We start from the raw sequence: 21,992 nt of genomic DNA on the forward strand, positions 1-21,992 counted from the left end.
GTATTTACTGTGCGGAGGGCTCTGTGTGTACAGGGATGGAGGGGTATGTCTTCACTGTGCAGAGGGCTCCGTGTTTACAGGAACGGAGGGGTATGTATTTACTGTGCGGAGGGCTCTGTGTTTACAGGGGTGGAGGGGTACATATTCACTGTGCGAAGGTCTCCGTGTTTACAGGGACGGAGGGGTATGTATTTACTGTCTGGAGGGTTCTGTGTTTACAGGGACGGAGCGGTGTGTATTCACTGTGCGGAGGGCTCTGTGTTTACAGGGTCGGAGGGGTATGTATTTACTGTGCGGAGGGCTCCCTGTTTACAGGGTTGAAGGGGTATGTATTTACTGTGCGGAGGGCTCTGTGTTTACAGGGACGGAGAGGTATGTATTCACTGTGCGGAGGGCTCTGTGTTTGCAGGGGTGGAAGGGTATGTATTTACTGTTCAGAAGGCTCTGTGTTTACAGGGGTGGAGGGGTATGTATCTACTGTGCGGAGGGCTCTGTGTTTACAGGGACGGAGGGGTATGTATTTACTGTGCGGAAGGCTCCGTGTTTACAGGGGTGGAGGGGTATGTATTTACTGTGCGGAGGGCTCCGTGTTTACAGGGACGGAGGGGTGTGTATTTACTGTGCGGAGGGCTTTGTGTTTACAGGGACGGAGGGGTATGTATTTACTGTGCGGAGGGCTCTGTGTTTACAGGGACGGAGGGGTATGTATTCACTGTGCGGAGGGGTATGTATTCACTGTGCGGAGGGCTCTGTGTTTACAGGGTCGGAGGGGTATGTATTTACTGTGCGGTGGGTTCCGTGTTTACAGGGGTGAAGGGGTATGCATTTACTGTGCGGAGGGCTCCCTGTTTACAGGGGTGAAGGGGTATGTATTTACTGCGCGGAGGGCTCTGTGTTTACAGGGACGGAGAGGTATGTATTCACTGTGCGGAGGGCTCTGTGTTTACAGGGACGGAGGGGTATGTATTCACTGTGCGGAGGGGTATGTATTCACTGTGCGGAGGGCTCTGTGTTTACAGGGTCGGAGGGGTATGTATTTACTGTGCGGTGGGTTCCGTGTTTACAGGGGTGAAGGGGTATGTATTTACTGTGCGGAGGGCTCCCTGTTTACAGGGGTCAAGGGGTATGTATTTACTGCGCGGAGGGCTCTGTGTTTACAGGGACGGAGAGGTATGTATGTACTGTGCGGAGGGCTCTGTGTTTATAGGGGTGGAGGGGTATGTATTTACTGTGCGGAAGGCTCTGTGTTTACGGGGTGGAGGGGTATGTACGTACTGCGCGGAGGGCTCTGTGTGTACAACGGTGGAGGGGTATGTATTTACTGTGCAGAGGGCTCTGTGTTTACAGGGACGGAGGGGTATGTATTTACTGTGCGGAGGGCTCTGTGTTTACAGGGGTGAAGGGGTATGTATTTACTGTGCAGAAGGCTCTGTGTTTACAGGGGTGGAGGGGTATGTATGTACTGCGCGGAGGGCTCTGTGTTTACAAGGGTGGAGAGGTATGTATTTACTGTGCGGAGGGCTCTGTGTTTACAGGGACAGAGGGGTATGTATTTACTGTGTGTTGGGCTCCGTGTTTACAGGGACAGAGGGATCCACCTTTACACAATGGGGAGTCGTCTACCTTTACGAAAGTGAGAGCTCCGTGCGTACATGATGCGCAGGGGTCCCTGTTTACAGGGATGGTGTGGTCTAGGTTCGAAGAGAGAGAGCTCCACATTTACAGAGCCAGCATCTCAGGAATCGCTAACTGAGGATTATTTAACAACCTCTGGTATTGGTCAGGTCATGAGCCTCGCTCTCTCCACTGAAACTGCCTTCATCAGCTGAACAGTTACCTCTGTTTCTAGCCTCCTCCCGATGCCCGGGGCCCAGGCATTGCCGGTGGGTGCTGTGTAGCTCCTCAGCGAAAATCCCTCCTCCACTCCGTGCACTGCCACTGTGAATACGCCGTCCTCACCCTCCTGCAACACACAAACACCATCAAATACTGTCACTGTACACCCCGCCTGCTTCTGTTAACCACTGTCCTCTGCCTGCCAACCCTACCCTCAGCTCCCCCTTAAACAGTCAAGGGGTGCTCAGTCTCCGCCAATGAGGTCACTCCGCATAGATGTCGGTCTTCCCACACAGATTAACTCATTTCCTACCACAGGAGCTCCTGTGGACGGGGCTCCGTGCAGATGGAATGGGAGGTGGCTGCCTTTATCGGTCACTCCCCGCGGACGGGAAACCCCACAGATAGGAAGGAGGGAAGGTCGCTCCATGGGGACGAGGTCATTTGAAGTTTCCTGTTCCATAGGTCGCAATCCTTTAGAAGGGAGCGAGGGTGAGTTTGGATTAGGCTGAAAGGAAGAGCCAGAGAAGTCAGGGAACATTGGGCCACATGGCCTGTGAGTGTGGAGCCAAGAAAGAGTACAGAGAAAATTGATGAGGTTGTTGCCACAAGTCGAGGGCCTGAGCTGTAGAGAAGAGATCGGCCAAGCAAGGTCTTTATTCCATGGAATGTAGGAGAATCAGGGTGATTAAACTATTAGACTATTTCCATAAGACCATAAGACAAAGGAGCAGAAGTAGGCCATTCGGGCCATCGAGTCTGCTCGGCCATTTTATCATGAGCTGATCCATTTTATCCTATTTAGTCCCACTCCCCCATCTTCTCACCATAACCTTTGATGCCCTGGCTACTCAGATACCTATCAATCTCTGCCTTAAATACACCCAATGACTTGGCCTCCACTGCTGCCGTGGCAACAAATTCCATAGATTCACCACCCTCTGACTAAAAAAATTTCTTCGCATTTCTGTTCTGAATGGGCGCCCTTCAATCCTTAAGTCATGCCCTCTCGTACTAGACTCCCCCATCATGGGAAACAACTTTGCCACATCCACTCTTTCCATGCCTTTTAACATTCGAAATGTTTCTATGAGGTCTCCCCTCATTCTTCTAAACTCCAAGGAATACAGTCCAAGAGCGGACAAACGTTCCTCATATGTTAACCCTCTCATTCCCAGAATCATTCTAGTGAATCTTCTCTGTACCCTCTCCAACGTCAGCACATCCTTTCTTAAATAAGGAGACCAAAACTGCCCACAGTACTCCAAGTGAGGTCTCACCAGCGCCTTATAGAGCCTCAACATCACATCCCTGCTCTTATACTCTATTCCTCTAGAAATGAATGCCAACATTGCATTCGTCTTCTTCACTACTGACTCAACCTGGAGGTTAACTTTAAGGGAATCCTGTACGAGGACTCCCAAGTCCCGTTGCATCTCAGAACTTTGAATTCTTTCCCCATTTAAATAATAGTCTGCCCATTTATTTTTTCTGCCAAAGTGCATAACCATACACTTTCCAACATTGTATTTCATTTGCCACTTGTCTGTCCATTCTTCCAATCTATCCCAGTCTCTCTGCAGACTCCCCGTTTCCTCAGCACTACCAGCCCCTCCACCTATCTTTGTATCGTCAGCAAACTTAGCCACAAAGCCATCTATTCCATAATCCAAATCGTTGATGTACAATGTAAAAAGAAGCGGCCCCAACACTGATCCCTGTGGAAGACCACTGGTAACCAGCAGCCAACCAGAATAGGATCCCTTTATTCCCACTCTCTGTTTCCTGCCAATCAGCCAACGCTCTATCCACGTATGTAACTTTCCCGTAATTCCATGGGCTCTTATCTTGTTAAGTAGCCTCATGTGTGGCACCTTGTCAAAGGCCTTCTGAATATCCAAATATACACCATCCACTGCATCTCGTCTAGCCTACTGGTAATTTCCTCAAAAAAATTGTAATAGGTTTGTCAGGCAGGATTTTCCTTTAAGGAATCCATGCTGGGTTCTGCCTATCTTGTCATATGCCTCCAGGTACTCTGTAACCTCATCCTTGACAATCGACTCCAACAACTTCCCAACCACCGATGACAAGCTAACAGGTCTATAATTTCTTTTTTGCTTCCTTGCCCCCCTTCTTAAATAGCGGAGTGACATTTGCAATCTTCCATCTTCCGGAACCATGCCAGAATCTATCGACTTTTGAAAGATCATCGCTAATGCCTCCGCAATCTCCACAGCTACTTCCTTCAGAACACGAGGGTGCATTCCATCTGGTCCAGGAGATTTATCTGCCTTTAGACTATTCAGCTTCCTGAGTACTTCCTCTGTCGTAATTGTGACTGCGCACACTTCTCTTCCCTGCCACCCTTGAGTGTCCGGTATCCTGCTGTCTTCCTCAGTGAAGACTGATGCAAAATACTTGTTCAGTTCCTCTGCCATCTCCTCATCTCCCATTACAATTTCTCCAGTATCATTTTCTATCGGTCCTATATCTACTCTCACCTGTCTTTTACTCTTTATATACTTGAAAAAGCTTTCAGTATCCTCTTTGATATTATTTGCTAGTTTCCTTTCATGGTTAATCTTTTCTCTCTTAATGACCTTCTTGGTTTCCTTTTGTAAGGTTTTAAAAACTTCCCAATCCTCTGTCTTCCCACTAATTTTTGCTTTCTTGTATGCCCTCTCCTTTGCTTTAACTTTAGCTTTGACTTCTCTTGTCAACCACGGTTGCATCCTTTTTCCATTCGAAAATTTCTTCTTTTTTGGAATATACCTGTCTTGCACATTCCTCATTTCTCACATAAACTCCAGCCAATGCTGCTCTGCCGTCTTTCCCGCCAGTGTCTCTTTCCAGTCAACTTTGGCCAGTTCCTCTCTCATGCCACTGTAATTTCCTTTACTCCACTGAAACACCGACACATCAGATTTCGGCTTCTCTTTTTCTAATTTCACAGTGAACTCAATCATGTTATGATCACTGCCTCCTAAGGGTTCCTTCACCTCAATCTCTCCAATCACCTCCGGTTCATTACACAATACCCAATCCAGTACAGCCGATCCCCTAGTGGGCTCAACAACAAGCTGTTCTAAAAAGCCATCTCGCAGACATTCTACAAATTCTCTCTCTTGAGATCCAGTGCCGACCTGATTTTTCCAATCTACTCACATGTTAAAATCCCCCACAATTATCATAACACTGCCCTTCTGACAAGCCTTTTCTATTTCCAGTTGTAATTTGTAGTCCACATCCCTGCAGCTGTTTGGAGGCCTATAAATAACTGCCATCAGGGTTCTTTTACCCCTGCTATTTCTCAGCTCAACCCATAAAGATTCTGCACCTTCTGATCCTATATCACCTCTTTCTAATGATTTAATATCATTTCTTACCAATTTCAATCTATGCAAGGCACAGAGTAGATGGATGGTAGGCGTCTTTTCTCCAGGACAGGAGAATCCGAAACCACAAGAGAGGGAAGATTTAAGAGGCTTTCTGAGGGGTAGTATTTTCACACAGAGAAGTTTGAGCACACAGAAGTGGTTGATGCAGATACAATAGTATCATTTAAGAAATACATGGATAGATACATGGAAGCGCTTGTAGGGATATAGGCTGAATGCAGGAAATTGGGACCACTAGGTTAGCAGGAATTTGTTGGGCCAAAGGGTCTGCATCTGTGCAGTGTAACACAAAGGTGACAGGATTTACATATAATCAGAACGCCAGTAATGTAAACCTCTTCTGTGGCCGAAAGGATTCTTGAGGATCCCTATCCCCCATCCCCCATCCCACTACCATCCGGAAAGAGGTAGAGGAGCATTGTGACTGAGGCTGCTGGACTAGCTTCTTCAATCAGGCTGAGAGTCTGATGAAAACCCTGCAACCACCGAGGCATGGGATCCAGGGGACATTGCTTTGTGCATCCAGAACTGGCTTGCTCACAGAAGGCAAACAGTGGGTGTAGATGGGTCGGTCACATTCTGCATGGAGGTCAGTGACCAATGGTGTGCCTCAGGGATCTGTTCTGGGACCCCTTCTCTTCATGAGTTTTATAAATGACCTGGATGAGGAAGTGGGGAGATGACTTAGTAAATTTGCTCATAACACAAAGGTTGGAGGTGTTGTGGATTGCGTGGAGGGCTATCAGAGGTTACAGCGGGACATTGATAGGATGCAAAGCTGGGCTGAGAAGTGGCAGATGAAGTTCAACCCAGATAAGTGTGAAGTGGTTCATTTTGGTAGATCATGATGGCAGAATACAGTATTAGTGGTAAGACTCTTGGCAGTGTGGAGGATCAGAGGGATCTTGGGGTCCAAGTCCATAGGATACTCAAAGCTGCTGCACAGGTCAACTCTGTGGTTAAGACGACTTATGGTGTATTGGCCTTCATCAACCATGGGATTGAGTTTAAGAGCTGCGAGGTAATGCTACAGCTATATAGGACCCCACTTGGAGTACTGTGCTCAGTTCTGGTCACCTCACTACAGGAAGGATATGGAAACCATAGAAAGGGTGCAGAGGAGATTCACAAGGATGTTGCCTGGATTGGGGAGCATGCCTTATGAGAATAGATTGAGTGAACTTGCCTTTTCTCCTTGGAGTGACAGAGGATGAAAGGTGACCTGATAGAGGTGTACAAGATAATGAGAGGCATTGATCATGTGGGACAGCCAGAGGCTTTTTTCCAGGGCCGAAATGGCTGTCATGAAAGGGCACAGTTTTTCCACAACTTGGATGTAGGTACAGAGGAGATGACAGGGTTAAGTTTTTTTTTTACACAGAGAGTGGTGAGTGTGTGGAATGGGCTGCCGGCGATGGTGGTGGAGGCGGATACAACAGGGTCTTTTAAGAGACTCCTGGATAGGTACATGGAGCTTAGAAAAATAGAGGGCTACCGCTAACCCTAGTTAATTTCTAAAGTAAGTACATGTTCAGCACAGCATTGTGGGCCAAAGGGCCTGTATTGTGCTGTAGGTTTTCTATGTTCTATGCATTTGTTGGAATTCTTTGACGAGATTATAAGAAGGAAAGATAAACACGATGTAGTGGATGTTGTATATTTGGACTTTCAGAAAGTCTTTGGCAAGGTACTACACGTGAGGTTGTTTACAAAACTAAGAGCTATGGTTACTGGTATGGTCAGAGCATTGGCTGATTGGTAGGAGGCAGCAAGTGGGAATAAAAGGATCCTTTTCTGGTTGGCTGCCTGTGAATCGTAATGTGTTCCATAGGTGTCGGTGTTGGGACCGCTTCTTTTTATGCTGTATATCAATGATTTCGTTCGTGGAATAGATGGCTTTGTTGCCAAGTTTGCAGATGATAAGAAGATCGGTGGATGGCAGGTAGTGTTGAGGAAACAGGTAGGCTGCAGAAGGACTTAGACAGATTAGGAGAATGGGCAAAAAAGTGACAAATAAAGTACAAAGTTGGAAAATGCACTTTGGTAGTAGAAATAAATGTGCAGACTATTTTCTAGAATACAAGAGCAGGGATATGTTGCTGAGGCTTTATGAGGCTCTGGTGGGGCCTCACCATGAGTATTGTGAACATTTCTGGGCTCCTCATTTAAGAAAAGATGTGCTGACATTGAAGGGGGTTGAGAGGAGGTTCGCAAGGATGGTTCCAGGAATGAAAGGGTTAGCATACGAGGAACATTTGATGGCTCTGGGTCTGTACTCTCTGGAATTCAGAAGGATGAGGGGGGATCTCATTGAAACCTTTTGAATGTTGAAAGGCCTGGACACAGCAGATGTGGAAAGGATGTTTCCCATGGTGGGGGAGTCTAGGACAAAAGGGCACAGCCTCATGATAGAGGGGCATCCATTTAAGACAGAAATGCAGAGAAATTTCTTTGCCAGAGTTTGATGAATTTGTGGAATTTATTAACACAGGCACTAGTGGAGGACAGGTTGTTGGGTCTATTTACAGCAGAGCTTGATAAGTTCTTGATTGGACATAGCATTAAAGGTTACAGGGAGAAAGCTGGGGAGTGGGGCTGAGAAGGGGAGAAAAGTATCAGCCATGATTGATGGGCCAAATGGCCTAATTCTGCTCCTATGTCTTACAGTCTCGTCACTAGGACAGTGAGCTGTTTACTGCTTACCTGTACTACACACAATCTGCATTTTGAATTATATTTTATTCACTTATTTCTGGTAATATTTTACATGATGTGCTGTGTGTGACATGTTTCGAGGGTGCACCATGGTCTGGAGGAAAGTTGTTTTGTTTGGTTGTATATATGTACAGTCAGATGACAATAACCTTGAACTCGCAGGAAGACTCACCTCAGGGCTGGGCTTGGCTCTGAAGTTTCTGTGCACAGCATGGTCCTTTGAGGAGAAAGCAAACAAGGCACTAAAGTGGACAGTTTGTCTGTCATGCAGCAAGCACCCCCGAACCCCAGCAGAGGATCTACCACAGTGCCTCACCTCGAGGGGACCAGCCTTTTCTACCTGCACCACCAGGGGTCAGGCTGTTGTTACTGAGGCCCAGGGTGGAAGATAAAGGACTGGAGTAGTGTGAGCAGGAGGGAGTAGCAAGGACTGGACAATGGGTACCAGCAGGGTCAGTGCAGGAACCACACTGTTTGCCTCCCTACTCCAGGGGGTCAGAAGGAGAAAGGGAAATTACAGCAGCCAAGTTTGCAGACAGGGTGTCTACTGTTGTAACTAGCGTCACCAAGAGGATCAATAAGGGCAGAGTGGTAGATACCAACATAAACTTTCACTGGATGTTTGACAAGGTCCCATGTGATTGGCTGGTCCAGGTGTGATCATGTGGGATCGAGGATGAGTTGGCCGATCAGTGACAAAATTAACAGTGCAAGGAGTTGGAGGATTTTGAGCAGTGATATGCCCAGAGATCGGTCGTGGTTGTACAGATTGGAGACCTGTGACCGGTGATATGCTCAGGGATTGGTCATGGTTTGTTACAGGTTAACAGTCTGGATGAAAATGTAGGTGACATGATAGGGTGACACTGAGAAGATCACCAGGGTCTCCCTCCCCCCATTTGTGACATTTAACAGGAGAGTTGCAGATGAGGGGCTCAAAGCATTGTTCAGAATCCCTACAAACTCTTTGACTCACTACCATCAGGAAGAAGGTAAATAAGCATCAGAACTAGGACTGCCAGACAGGGCAAGAGCTTTTTTTACCATTTACCTGTGCAGTTCACTGCATGCGCTTTGAATTAGATTTTATTAACTTATCTGTGGTAAGATTTGTGCTGTGTGTGAGACATGTTTTAGATGTTCTGTGGTCTCAAGGAACATTGTTTTGTTTGGTTGTACATCTGTTGTACAATAAACTTGAACTTGAAGTACGTGGATGACACCAGTATTCATGGTGTGCTCAACAGCGAGGAAGGTTCCGTGAGGTCACAACAGGACACAGATCGACTAGACAAGTGGGCACTGAACTCAGCACTGTGCAGTGTGTTGTGGTCAGTTGGAGTAGGCGAGGACTTGCACAGTAAATGTCAAGGCCTTGAGGAACGTTGTAGAACAGAGAGACTGATGGGTGGGGGGAAGGTGCTGACACAGGGAGATGAGCTGGTGAAGGCTGATGGCACATGGCTCTTGGGGATGGAGGGGATGTGGAAACACTTACAGCATCCTGTGGTGCTGCCTGCTCCTCCATGGTCTGGAATGGGTTTGGACTATTCCTCCCATCAACTGGACCAAGGGCAGATCTGACCCGGGACACTGGATGAATGACTCCAGGCTTTGTCAGCTGCCGAGGGCAATGAGAGAGGCATGGGACAGGAAAGAAGGGGAAAAGATTGGTGGGGAGGGTAGGGTAGGGTAGGGTGGGAGAGAGATAGAGATACAGATATAGAGAGATAGAGAGATATATATATAGAGAGAGAGATATAGAGAGATAGAGAGCGAGCAAGCGAGAGAGTGTGTGAGTGTGTTAGTTGGAGATATACAGAACAAAGATAGAGTGGGGACAGAGAAGGAGGGCCATGAGGGATGGAGAGACAGAGGATCACACAGTCAGCAAGGGGATGGGAGGGCAGAGGAGAAAAGCAGAATGCAGGGAGAGAAAGAGAGAAAAGGCAGACAATGAAGGTGGAGGTGTAGAGCAGAATTCTCCTGTCCACACACAAACCCCTCTGCCACCCAGGGACCAGAGGAGGTGGGAACACCCCGTGTTTATGTGCTCCCACTCTCACTGCAGGCACAGTGCATTTGCTACAGTTTGCCTCCAGATACTCTTTCATTCCTTCCTCCCCCAGAAAATTAACAAGATTGGAAAAGTTGTAGGGCAGAATTCTCCCTCCACATGCAAACCCCATCTGTAACCCAGGAAACAACTTCCCAGCTGTGTGTGCACTCTCTGACCGCCCCCTCCTTTCACCTGACACGGCACCCACCCGTACACCCACCTCACCCCCAAGACACGTACTGTCCCCTCACCTTCCTGGACACGTTGTGCTCACCGTATGGAGTGACATTATAGAGCTGGATTGTGGTCAACTGCAAACTTCATGGTCTCAGGGTCTTAGACTATATTCTTTATCTGTGTGATATCTTACATGTGCTTGCTATCTTATATGTGCTACAAGTGTCTTAGGCTGTGTGTGACTGTTGGCCCTGGAGGAATGCTGTGTTGTTTGGCTCTAATCAAGGGTATTTGTGTATGGTTCAACGACAATTAAACTTGAACTTACCGGCGGGACTGGTGAGCTGCCAGACTCTGGTGGGACACTGCTACTGGAGACTGAGTTGCTGCTGGAGCTAGTCTGAGAAATACAAGAACGGTGACCTGTCAGTTAGTGGTGGACCTGGGGACTTCACCTTCTCCTCCACCCCTTCACCACTCCCAACCCTGACCTTCTTGTCCACTGCATCCACCAACCTCCCTCAGCCCCTCCCCTCATCCCTTCCTCTTCTCCCTGTCCATCACCTCTTCTCTCAACCTGTCCCTTCCTTGTCACTCACCACTTTCTCTCACTGAACAGAATGCTTCGGCACCTCCACACTGGGTTACGGCTGTCCACTGACACTGCCTAGGAGTGCAGATTGTGCTAGGTCCCTTCTCATGCCCACTCATCCACACCAGTGGTCTAGCAGAATCCCACCATTGTACAGCAGGCTCCTCGTCCAACTCCCACTGGAATGCCCCTCCTGTCCCCCCCCGACATTTACTATCTAAGCACCTGTTCACATGTCCTTTAGACATTGAAATTTACTCCAGCATCTAACAATTCCTGTTCTCAGTCCCTTTGCAGCTTCGCTCTCCCGTTACTCCCTGAGGCATTTCCCTCAACTCCCTACCAGCCAGGAACAGAGCAGTGATGGCACTGACAGCTCACACTCAGCACCCACACCACGGAGCAGGGAGTCACGTACACTGATGCAGAGACATTTCTTTAGCCAAAAGGTGGTGAACTTGTGGAATTTGTTGCCACCTGCAGCCGTGGAGGTCAGGTCATTGGGTGTACTTAGGGCAGAGATTGATAGGTTCTTGATTGGACACGACATCAAAGGTTACGGGGAGGAGGCCGGGAACTGGGGTTGAGGAGGAGAAGAGAAAAGGATCAGCCATGATTGAATGGAGGATCAGACTCGATCGGCCAGATGGCCTAATTCTGTTTCTATGTCTTACGGCCTTATGGTCTCTGATAGACATATATGTACTTTGATAATAAATTTACTCTGAACAGCAGCCACTCTTCTCCCACAATGTATCCCATAAGACCATAAGACATTTCTCTGCATCTCTGTTTTGAAAGGGGTCTCCTTTATCCTGAGGCTGTGTCTTCTTGCCCTAGACACTCCCACATGGGAAACATCCTTTCCACATCTATTCTCTCCAGGCCTTTCAACATTCAAAACGTTTCAATGAGATCCCCCACCATCCTTCTGAATTCCAGTGAGTCCAGACCCAGAGCCATCAAGCGTTTCTCATATGATATCCCTTTTATTCCTGGAATCATCCTTGTGAACCTTCTCTGAACCCACTCTAATGCCAACACATCCTTTCTAAGATGAGGGGCCCAAAACTGTTCACAATACTCAAGGTGAGGCCTCACCAGTACGTTATAGAGCCTCAGCATTACGTTCTTTCTCTTGTATTGTAGACCTCTTGAAATGAATGCTAACGTGGCATTTGCCTTCCTCACCACCGACTCAACCTGCAAGTTAACCTTCAGGGTGTTCTGCACAAGGACTCCCAAGTCCCTTTGCATCTCAGATTCCTGGATTTTCTCCCCGTTTACAAAATAGTACAAACATTTATTTCTACTACCAAAGTGCATGACCATGCATTTTCCAACATTGTATTTCATTTGCCACTCTCTTACCCATTCTCCTAATCCGTCTTTCTGCATTCTACCTGTTTCCTCAACACTACCTGCCCCGCCACCAATCTTCGTATCATCTGAAAACTTGACAACAAAGATATCTATTCCATCATCTAAATCATTTATATACAGCATAAGAAGAAATGGTCCCAAAACCGACCCATGCAGAACAGCACCAGTCACTGGCAGCCAACCAGAGAAGGATCCTTTTATTCCCACTAGCTGCCTCCTACCAATCAGCCAATGCTCTAACCATGAGCAATACCATGGGCTCTTAACTTGGTAAGCAGCCTCATGTGTGGCACCTTGTTGAAGGCCTTCTGAAAGTCCAAATATACAACATCCACTGCATCCCCTTTATCTATCCCACAGCATCCCACTCATCTGTCCTACTGTATCCCACAGCAGGTACTGGGAGTAGGGCGATGGGGGACAGGCATGTCTGCTGACACATGGAGATTGCATCTTCCCCCACACCTGTGGAAGAGCGGAAAGATTCAAAAGAAAATCAATGGCCAATATTTTCACACAGAGGACGGTGGGTGTATGGAACATAGATTGATTTGAACTGATCAGCACCAGATTTCTGAATAGACGATACACCCACGAACATTACCTCAATGTTTTTTTCTGCTCTCTGTTTGCATTATTTATTTAATTTTTAATATAATTCCCTTAGAAATATATATTTTTATTAATATCTATTGCTTTGTACAGGCTCCGCAGAAGAGACGTGCCAGCGATCTTGAACCTGATTCTGATTACTGATTTATCACACGGACAGTGAAATGGGGAGTTTGACTCAGAGTAAAGGTGTGTGGGGGGGGGGCACACATTCCAGTGCCAACATCGCATGCCCACAACATTCAACAGAGCTGACAGGGCAGATACAGAGAATAACTGAAGAGGCATGTGGGTAGTACATTGTTATTCATCTTCTGCGCGATGTATGTACAGGCCCCTACAGCCCACGATATTGTGCCAAACTTACAACTTACAACCTGGACCAAGATCAATCTAGTGCTTCCCTCCCACACACTCCCCATTTTTCGATCATCCACGTGTCCATCTAAGCATCCCTTAAATGCCCCTAATGTACCTCAATGGGCCGGAAGTGTTTACTCTCAGCTGTAACGCTCAATAAACAAATAATCTGCTTCTGCCATCACGACTGGCAGGGCGTTCCACGCACCCACTGCTGTCCATGGAAAGAACTGACCTCTGATATTTTCCCTATACTTTCCCCCAATCACTTTAAGATTACACACCCTCATATTAGCCATTTCCACCCTGGGGAAAAGTCTCTGGCTGTCGACTCGATCTATGCCTCTTATTATCTGGTACACCTCTAATCCTGCTCTCTCATGCAGGCAGCATCCTGGTAAATCTCCTCTGCACCCTCTCTAAAGCTTCCACATCCTTCCTCTAAGGAGGCAACCAGAATGGAACACAATACTCCAAGTGTACCACAAAAGCAGAAATTTAATGATTATAATTTTACACAACACCAGAACAACAGACGCACAGAGCAGAGAGATGGCAAAATGCAGCAATCGGGAGGAAGGAAGGTGAGAGGGAGTAAGGATACGGAAATGTGAGACAGTGACAGCCACACAGAGCAGGGAGATGGCAGATGACAGCAATTGTGAGTGAGGGAGGGAATGTGGACAAAGAGGGGTGAGACGGTGGCAGCAATGGGGAGGAGGGAGGGGTGAGATGGTGGCACCCGCACAGAGCAGGGAGATGGCAGAATACAGCAATCAGGAGTAGGGATGGAGGGTGGGAATGTAGACAAGGAGGGGTGAGAGGTGAGAGGGTGACACCAGCACAGAACAGGGAGATTGAATTAGATAGCAATTTGGAAGGAGGAGGGAGGGAGGGAGTGTGAACAAGGAGGGAGGGAGGGTGGACAAGGAGGGGCGAGAGTTAAAGAAACACAGTGCAGGGAGGTGGCAATGGACAGCAATTGGGAGCAGGGAGGGAGGGAACGTGGACAAGAAGGTGTGAGACAGTGACACCCATACACTGCAGGGAGATGGTGGAGGACGGCGATTGGGAGGAAGGCAGCGAGGGAGGGAAGGAATGTAGATATTGAGGGGAGACTGTGACAGCCACACACACAGAGCAGTGAGATGGGAGAGGACAGCAATTGGGAGGGAGGGAGGGAGGGAGGGAATGTGGACAAGGAAGGTTGGGACGGTGACATGAATACAGAACAGGGAGATGACAGAGGATGGCAATCAGAAGGAGGGAAGGATGGAAGGAGGGAATGTGGATGGCAGAGGACAGCTGGAGGGAGGGAATGAGCACATGGAGGGTTGATACATAGAGACAAAACCCTGTAGCAGTCTCTGGGAAGAAGAGAGGCTACAATGATAAGGGAGGGCAGAGAGGTTGTCCCAGCGACTGGAGCGGGCCCCTCTACAAGTGGGCCGCAGGTACACAACCACTAAGTCATGTGGCTGGCTGAACTCGTCTGAAAGTTGTGGAAAGCAATGGCACTCTGAGATATGTTCTCAAAACCACCATCCTACAAAGTGGTGAAGATGGCCTGTGTTGTGCTGGCTTTCAGTTGTCGAGAGTTAGAGTTCAAGAGCCGAGGGATAATGTTGCAGCTTGATAAAATGCCCGTTAGATCTCATCTCCGGTATTGTATTGCGTTAAGTTTGGGTCACCTCATTATAGGAAGGACATGGAAACTTTGGTGAGGGTGCAAGGGTGCAGTGGAGATTTACCCAGGATGGATTAGAGACTATGTCTCATGAGGAAAGGCTGAGTGAGCTAGGACTCATTGGGTCAAATGAAAAGGAGAGACAACTGAACAGAGGTGTACAAGGCAATAAGCATAGATCCAGTGGCCAGCTAGAGAGTATTTTTCAGAGTAGAAATGGTGGATTTTAAGAAGATTATAAGAAACTACAGGGGGAATGACAGAGAGAAGCTCTTTAGAGTGTGGAAACAGGGATGTTGGTAGAAGCAGATACGTTAGGGACATTTAAGAGAATCTAGGATAGATGCATGGATGACAGAAAAATGGAGGGCTCAGTGGAAGGGAAGGTTTAGATTCATCTTATAGAAAGTTAAACTTCGCACAGCATAGGGACGGTCCGTAACCCCGCACAGCGCGGGGACAGTCCGCAACCCTGCACAGCGCGGGGACGGTCCGCAACCCCGCACAGCGCGGGGATGGTCAGTAACCCCCCACAGCGTGGGGACGGTCAGTAACCCCGCACAGCGTAGGGACGGTCAGTAACCCCGCACAGCAGAGATGGTCGGTCCGTAATCCCGCACAGTGAGGATGGGCAGTCCGCAAACCCGCACAGCGCGGGGACGGTCCGCAACCCCGCACAGCGCGGGGACGGTCCGCAACCCCGCACAGCGTAGGGACGGTCAGTAACCCCCCACAGCGTAGGGACGGTCAGTAATCCCGCACAGCAGAGATGGTCGGTCCGTAATCCCGCACAGCGGGGATGGGCAGTCCGCAACCCCGCACAGCGCAGGGACGGTCCGCAACCCCTCACAGCGCAGGGACAGTCCGCAACCCCACACAGCGCGGGGACGGTCCGTAACCCCACACAGCAGGGATGGTCGGCAACCCTGCACAGTAGGGATGGTCGGTCGGTAACCTCGCACAGCGTGGGTCGGTCCGCAATCCAGCACAGCGCGGGGTACGGTCCGTAACCCCACACAGCAGGGATGGTCGGTAACCCCGCACAGCAGGGACGGTCCGTAACCCCGCACAGTGTGGGGACGGTCCGTAACCCCGCACAGCAGGGATGGTCGGTAACCCCGCACAGCATAGGGACGGGCAGTAACCCAGCACAGCATAGGGACGGTCAGTAACCCCGCACAGCAGAGATGGTCGGTCCGTAATCCCGCACAGCGGGGATGGGCAGTCCGCAACCCCGCACAGCGCGGGGACGGTCCGCAACCCCGCACAGCGCGGGGACGGTCCGCAACCCCGCACAGCGCGGGGACGGTCCACAACCCCACACAGCGCGGGGACGGTCCGTAACCCCACACAGCAGGGATGGTCGGTAACCCCGCACAGCAGGGACGGTCCGTAACCCCGCACAGTGTGGGGACGGTCCGTAACCCAGCACAGCATAGGGACGGTCTGTAACCCAGCACAGCATAGAGACGGTCTGTAACCCAGCACAGCATAGAGACGGGCAGTAACCCCACACAGAATACGAGGCAGTCCATAACCCGGCACAGCGTACGCGACAGTCGGTAACCCCACACAGCAAGGTCGGCACTCCCAGTCACACACTGACAGGGCAGGAACAAATGAAAAGCCCAGTGCCCACCCACACAAATAACACGGACATTTGTTCAGAGCTGGCTTTCCAATGGGACTCGCTCCAAGCCATTCTGGGGCTTCACATTCCCCACAGCCCCCCATACCTTGCCAGCTCCCTCTTCCTTGTGATCAGCCACTGAGTCTCTCGCCCAAATCATCAATGGAGCGGGTAGTAAGAGACAAGCCTGAGACCCCGTCCGTGCCTGTCCCAAGTGGATCAGAATCTCAGAACCAGGTGTCAGCTGTGAGGAGGCAATCTGAGTGGGCGTGTGTTTTATTTTAGAGACACCACACGGTAACAGCTCCTCAGACCCAGCAGCCTGCACTGCCACTTACAGCATTGTGAGCAAATAACCTATGAATCCTGATATCTGAGGAGGAATTTCTACATTTAGAGGGTACTGGGCTCATGGAATTCATTGACAAAGACAGCTGTGGAGGCCAAATTATTGGGTATATTTATAGCAGAGGTTGATAGGCTCTTCATGAGCCAGGCTACAGGGAGCAGGGAGAAAAATGGGATTGAGGGGGAATAATATATCAGACATGATAGAATGACGAAGCACACTCGATGTGCCAAATGGCCCAATTACGTTCCAATGTCTTTTCATCTTTGATACGTGTGAGAAAGCAGAGCAGAGGAGAGTGATGCAGTCATATAAACTCCAGACAGACGGCAGTGGGTACTGAACTCCGAGCACCAGCCCTGTCATAGCATGACCATAGAGCATAACATAACGAGCAGAATTAGGACATTTGACCCAGTAATTGCACCTGCATTTCATCCTGGGTCATCCATTTTCCCTTCTCAGCCACAATCTTCTGCATTCTCCACGTACTCTTTCATGCCCTAACCAATCAAGAATCTATAAACCTCTGCCTTAAATAGACCCAATGACTTGCCTCCAGACATGTCTATGGCATTGGATTCCACAGATTCACCACTCTCTGGAAAAAGAAATCCATTTTGTGAGCATCTGCTCCGGATTTCAGGCATCTGCAGAATCCCTGGTGCTTGTCACGAACCATCCTCCTGAATTGACATCAATGTGTATCACCAATATCGAATGTCCCGGCATAAAAACCAAACTTTTAATCACAAATGTAACCAATCCTCACATCCCCATCGCCTGCCTCCCATCACGAAGCCAGTTTGAATCCAATGCAGACCATCATAGAAACAGAGAAAACCTACAGCACAATACAGGCCCTTCAGCCCACAAAGCTGTGCCGAACATATCCTTACCTGAGAAATGACTAGGGTTCCCAATAGTCCTCTACTTTCTGAGCTCCATATACCCGTCCAGGAGTCTCATAAAAGACCCTATCGTATCCGCCTCCACCACCGTTGCCAGCAGCCCATTCCACGCACTTACCGCTCTCTGAGTAAAAAGGTTACCCCTGATATCTCAAACACGACGAAATCGGTAGATGCTGGAATTTCAAGCAACACACACAAAAAATGCTGGTGAACGCAGCAGGCCAGGCAGCATCTGTATGAAGAGGTACAGCCCATGTTTCGAGCCGACACCCTTTGGCCGAGACCCTTCAGCCCGAAACGTCGACTGTACCTCTTCATATAGATGCTGCCTGGCCTGCTGCGTTCACCAGCATTTTTTTGTGCGTGTTACCCCTGACATCTCCTCTGTACCTACTTCCAAGCATCTTAAAACTGTGCCCTCTCGTGCTAGCTATTTCAGCCCTGGGGAAAAGCCTCTGACTATCCACATGATCAATGCTTCTCATCATCTTACACACCTCTATCAGGTCACCTCTCATCCTCCATCACTCCAAGGAGAAAAGGCCGAGTTCACTCAACCTGTTTTCATAAGGCATGCTCCCCAATCCAGGCAACATATCCTTGTAAATCTCCTCTGCACCCTTTCTATGGCTTCCACATCCTTCCTGTAGTGAGGTGACCAGAACTGAGCATAGTACTCCAAGTGGGGTCTGAACAGGGTCCTATATAGCTGCAACATTACCTCTTGGCTCCTAAACTCAGTCCCACGACTGATGAAGGACAATGCACCGTATGCTTTCATAACCACAGAGTCAACCTGCACAGCAGCTTTAAGTGTCCTATGGACTCGGACCCCAAGATCCCTCTGATCCTCCACACTGCCAAGAGTCTTACCATTAATACTATATTCTGCCATCATATTTGACCTACCAAAATGAACCACTTCATACTTATCTGGGTTGAACTCCATCTGCCACTTCTCAGCCCAGTTTTGCATCCTATCAATGTCCCGCTGTAACCTCTGACAACCCTCCACACTATGCACAATACCCCCAACCTTTGTGTCATCAGCAAACTTACTAACCTATCCCTCCACTTCCTCATCCAGGTCATTTATAAAAATCACAAAGAGTAGGGGTCCCAGAACAGATCCCTGAGGCACACTACGGTCACCAACCTCCATGCAGAATTAGGCCATTTTATCCATCAAGTCTGCTCTGCCATTCCACCAGACTTTCCCTCTCAACACCATTCTTCTACCTTCTTATCAACTCTGATCTGCTGGTGTCCACCACCCAACTCTATGGTTCCCATTTACCAATACTGTGACTGAGAGAGCCTGAGTGATCCACAACACAGAGCATTCCAGGGACGCAGACAGAGGGCAAAGCACACTCCTGTTGTATCAGGCTGTCCACACGCACATTACACATGTGAAAACTATCATATATTCAACTTGAATATGATCACTCCCACAGCGCCCCATCAGCTCTCTCTCACACACACACAAACAGGAGAGTTAACTATCTTACCCGAGGCACCCGGTGGATGCCACTGTTGGGTAAGGCCGCCAGGGTCCTATAATCCAATTTCATAGGTTCAGTGCATTGACTCTGCAAACAAGGACAAGATGAGAGACAGCAGAATATTAACACGGGGGAGTCACCAGGAGACACACCTACCACCCATGGCAAAGTCTTACACACACACCGTGCCCATCACTCCCCATCACCCACACCATCCCTGTAACTCCCTGTGACCCACACCGTCCCCGTCACTCCCCCCTAACGACACCGTCAGCGTCACTCCCCGTGACCCACACCGTCCCCGTCACTCCCCCGACCCACACCGTCCCCGTCACTCCCCCCGAATGACACCGTCAGCGTCACTCCCCGTGACCCACACTGTCCCCGTCACTCCCAGTGACTCACACCGTCACTGTCACTCCCTCGACCCACACCGTCCCCGTCACTCCCCCGACCCGCACCGTCACCGTCACTCCCCTGACCCACACCGTCCCCATCACTCCCAGTGACCCACACCGTCACTGTTACTCCCCCGACCCACACCGTCCCCGTCACTCCCCCGACCCGCACCGTCACCGTCACTCCCCCCGACCCACACCGTCACCCCCCCGACCCACACCGTCCCCGTCACTCCCCCCGAATGACACCGTCAGCGTCACTCCCCGTGACCCACACCGTCCCCGTCACTCCCAGTGACCCACACCGTCCCCGTCACTCCCCCGACCCACACCGTCACACCCCCCGACCCACACCGTCACCGTCACTCCACTGACCCACACCGTCCCCGTCACTCCCCCCGACTCGCACTGTCACCATCACTCCCCCGACCCGCACCGACCCGGTCACTCCCCCCGACCCGCACCGTCACCGTCACTCACCCCGACCCACACGGTACCCCTCACTCCCCGTGATCCACACTGTCAACATCACTCCCCCCCGACCCACACCGTCCCCGTCACTCCCCGGTGACCCACACCGTCACCATCACTCCTCGTGATCCACACCGTCCCCATCACTCCCCATGATCCACACCATCACCGTCACTCCCCGGTGACCCACACCGTCTCCGTCACTCCCGGTGACCCACACCGTCACCATCACTCCCCCCGACCCACACCGTCCCCGTCACTCCCTGTGATCCACACCGTCACCGTCACTCCCCCTCGACCCACACCGTGACCGTCACTCCCTGTGACCCACACCGTCACTCCGCCCGACCAACACCGTCCCCCTCACTCCCCCTACCCACACCGTCACCGTCACTCCCCGGGATCCACACCGTCACCGTCACTCCCCTCGACCAACACCGTCCCCGTCACACCCCGACCCACACTGTCCCCGTCACTCCCTGTGATCCACACCGTCACCGTCACTCCCCCCGACCCACACCATCACCGTCACTCTCCCGACCCACACCGTCCCCGTCACTCCCTGTGATCCACATCGTCACCGTCACTTTGCCCGACCCACACCATCACCGTCACTCTCCCGACCCACACCGTCAGCGTCACTCCCCGTGACCCATACCGTCACCGTCACTTCCCTGACCCACACCGTCGCCGTCACTCGCCACGACCCACACCGTCCCCGTCACTCCCCCCGACCCACACCGTCACTGTCACTCCCCCGACCCACACCATCCCCGTCACTCCCCCCGACCCACACCGTCACTCCCCGTGACCCATACCGTCACCGTCACTCCCCTGACCCACACCGTCCCCGTCACTCCCCCGACCCACACCGTCCCCGTCACTCCCCGTGATCCACACCATCACCGTCACTCCCCCTCGACCCACACCGTCACCGTCACTCCCTGTGACCCACACCGTCACTCCCCCCGACCCACACCGTCCCCCTCACTCCCCCAACCCACACCGTCACTCCCCTCGACCAACACCGTCCCCGTCACACCCCGACCCACACTGTCTCCGTCACTCCCTGTGATCCACACCGTCACCGTCACTCCCCCCGACCCACACCATCACCGTCACTCTCCTGACCCACACCGTCCCCGTCACTCCCCGTGATCCACACCATCCCCGTCACTCCCCCCGACCCACACTGTCACCGTCACTCCCCTGACCCACACCGTCACTCGCCCCGACCCACACCGTCCCCGTCACTCCCCCCGACCCACACCGTCATTGTCACTCCCCCCGACCCACACCATCCCCGTCACTCCCCCCGACCCACACCGTCCCCCCGTCACTCCCCCGACCCACACCGTCACTCCCCGTGATCCACACCATCCCCGTCACTCCCCCCGACCCACACCGTCACCTTCACTCCCCTGACCCACACCGTCACCGTCACTCACCCCGACCCACACCGTCCCCGTCACTCCCCCCGACCCACACCGTCACTGTCACTCCCCCCGACCCATACCATCCCCGTCACTCCCCCCAACCCACACCATCAGCGTCACTCCCCGTGACCCATACCGTCACCGTCACTCCCCCCGACCCACACCGTCCCCCTCACTCCCCCAACCCACACCGTCACTCCCCTCGACCAACACCGTCCCCGTCACACCCCGACCCACACTGTCTCCGTCACTCCCTGTGATCCACACCGTCACCGTCACTCCCCCCGACCCACACCATCACCGTCACTCTCCTGACCCACACCGTCCCCGTCACTCCCCGTGATCCACACCATCCCCGTCACTCCCCCCGACCCACACTGTCACCGTCACTCCCCTGACCCACACCGTCACCGTCACTCGCCCCGACCCACACCGTCCCCGTCACTCCCCCCGACCCACACCGTCAT

At 51.0% G+C, this 21,992-nt stretch overlaps 1 protein-coding gene across 6 annotated transcripts in view; it reads right to left on the reverse strand.

Annotated features, from left to right (window-relative positions):
• Positions 1-1,765: 1,765 nt before the first annotated feature.
• LOC134344616 (protein scribble homolog) overlaps positions 1,766-21,992 on the reverse strand; it is a 235,861-nt gene continuing 215,634 nt past the window's right edge. For 5 of the 6 annotated variants that reach the window (XM_063044735.1, XM_063044733.1, XM_063044731.1 and 2 more), the window contains 4 exons: positions 19,227-19,307; positions 10,517-10,588; positions 8,125-8,169; positions 1,766-1,963 (listed from right to left, as the gene is read on the reverse strand). In XM_063044735.1, coding sequence (XP_062900805.1) covers positions 1,781-1,963; positions 8,125-8,169; positions 10,517-10,588; positions 19,227-19,307 — 381 coding nt within the window. In that variant the 3' untranslated portion in view covers positions 1,766-1,780. The remainder of the gene's footprint in view (positions 1,964-8,124; positions 8,170-10,516; positions 10,589-19,226; positions 19,308-21,992) is intronic. The other variant, XM_063044732.1, reaches the window with a different exon arrangement.

This window comes from Mobula hypostoma, chromosome 3 (assembly GCF_963921235.1).
Source record: "Mobula hypostoma chromosome 3, sMobHyp1.1, whole genome shotgun sequence".
Taxonomy (NCBI): Eukaryota; Metazoa; Chordata; class Chondrichthyes; order Myliobatiformes; family Myliobatidae; genus Mobula; species Mobula hypostoma.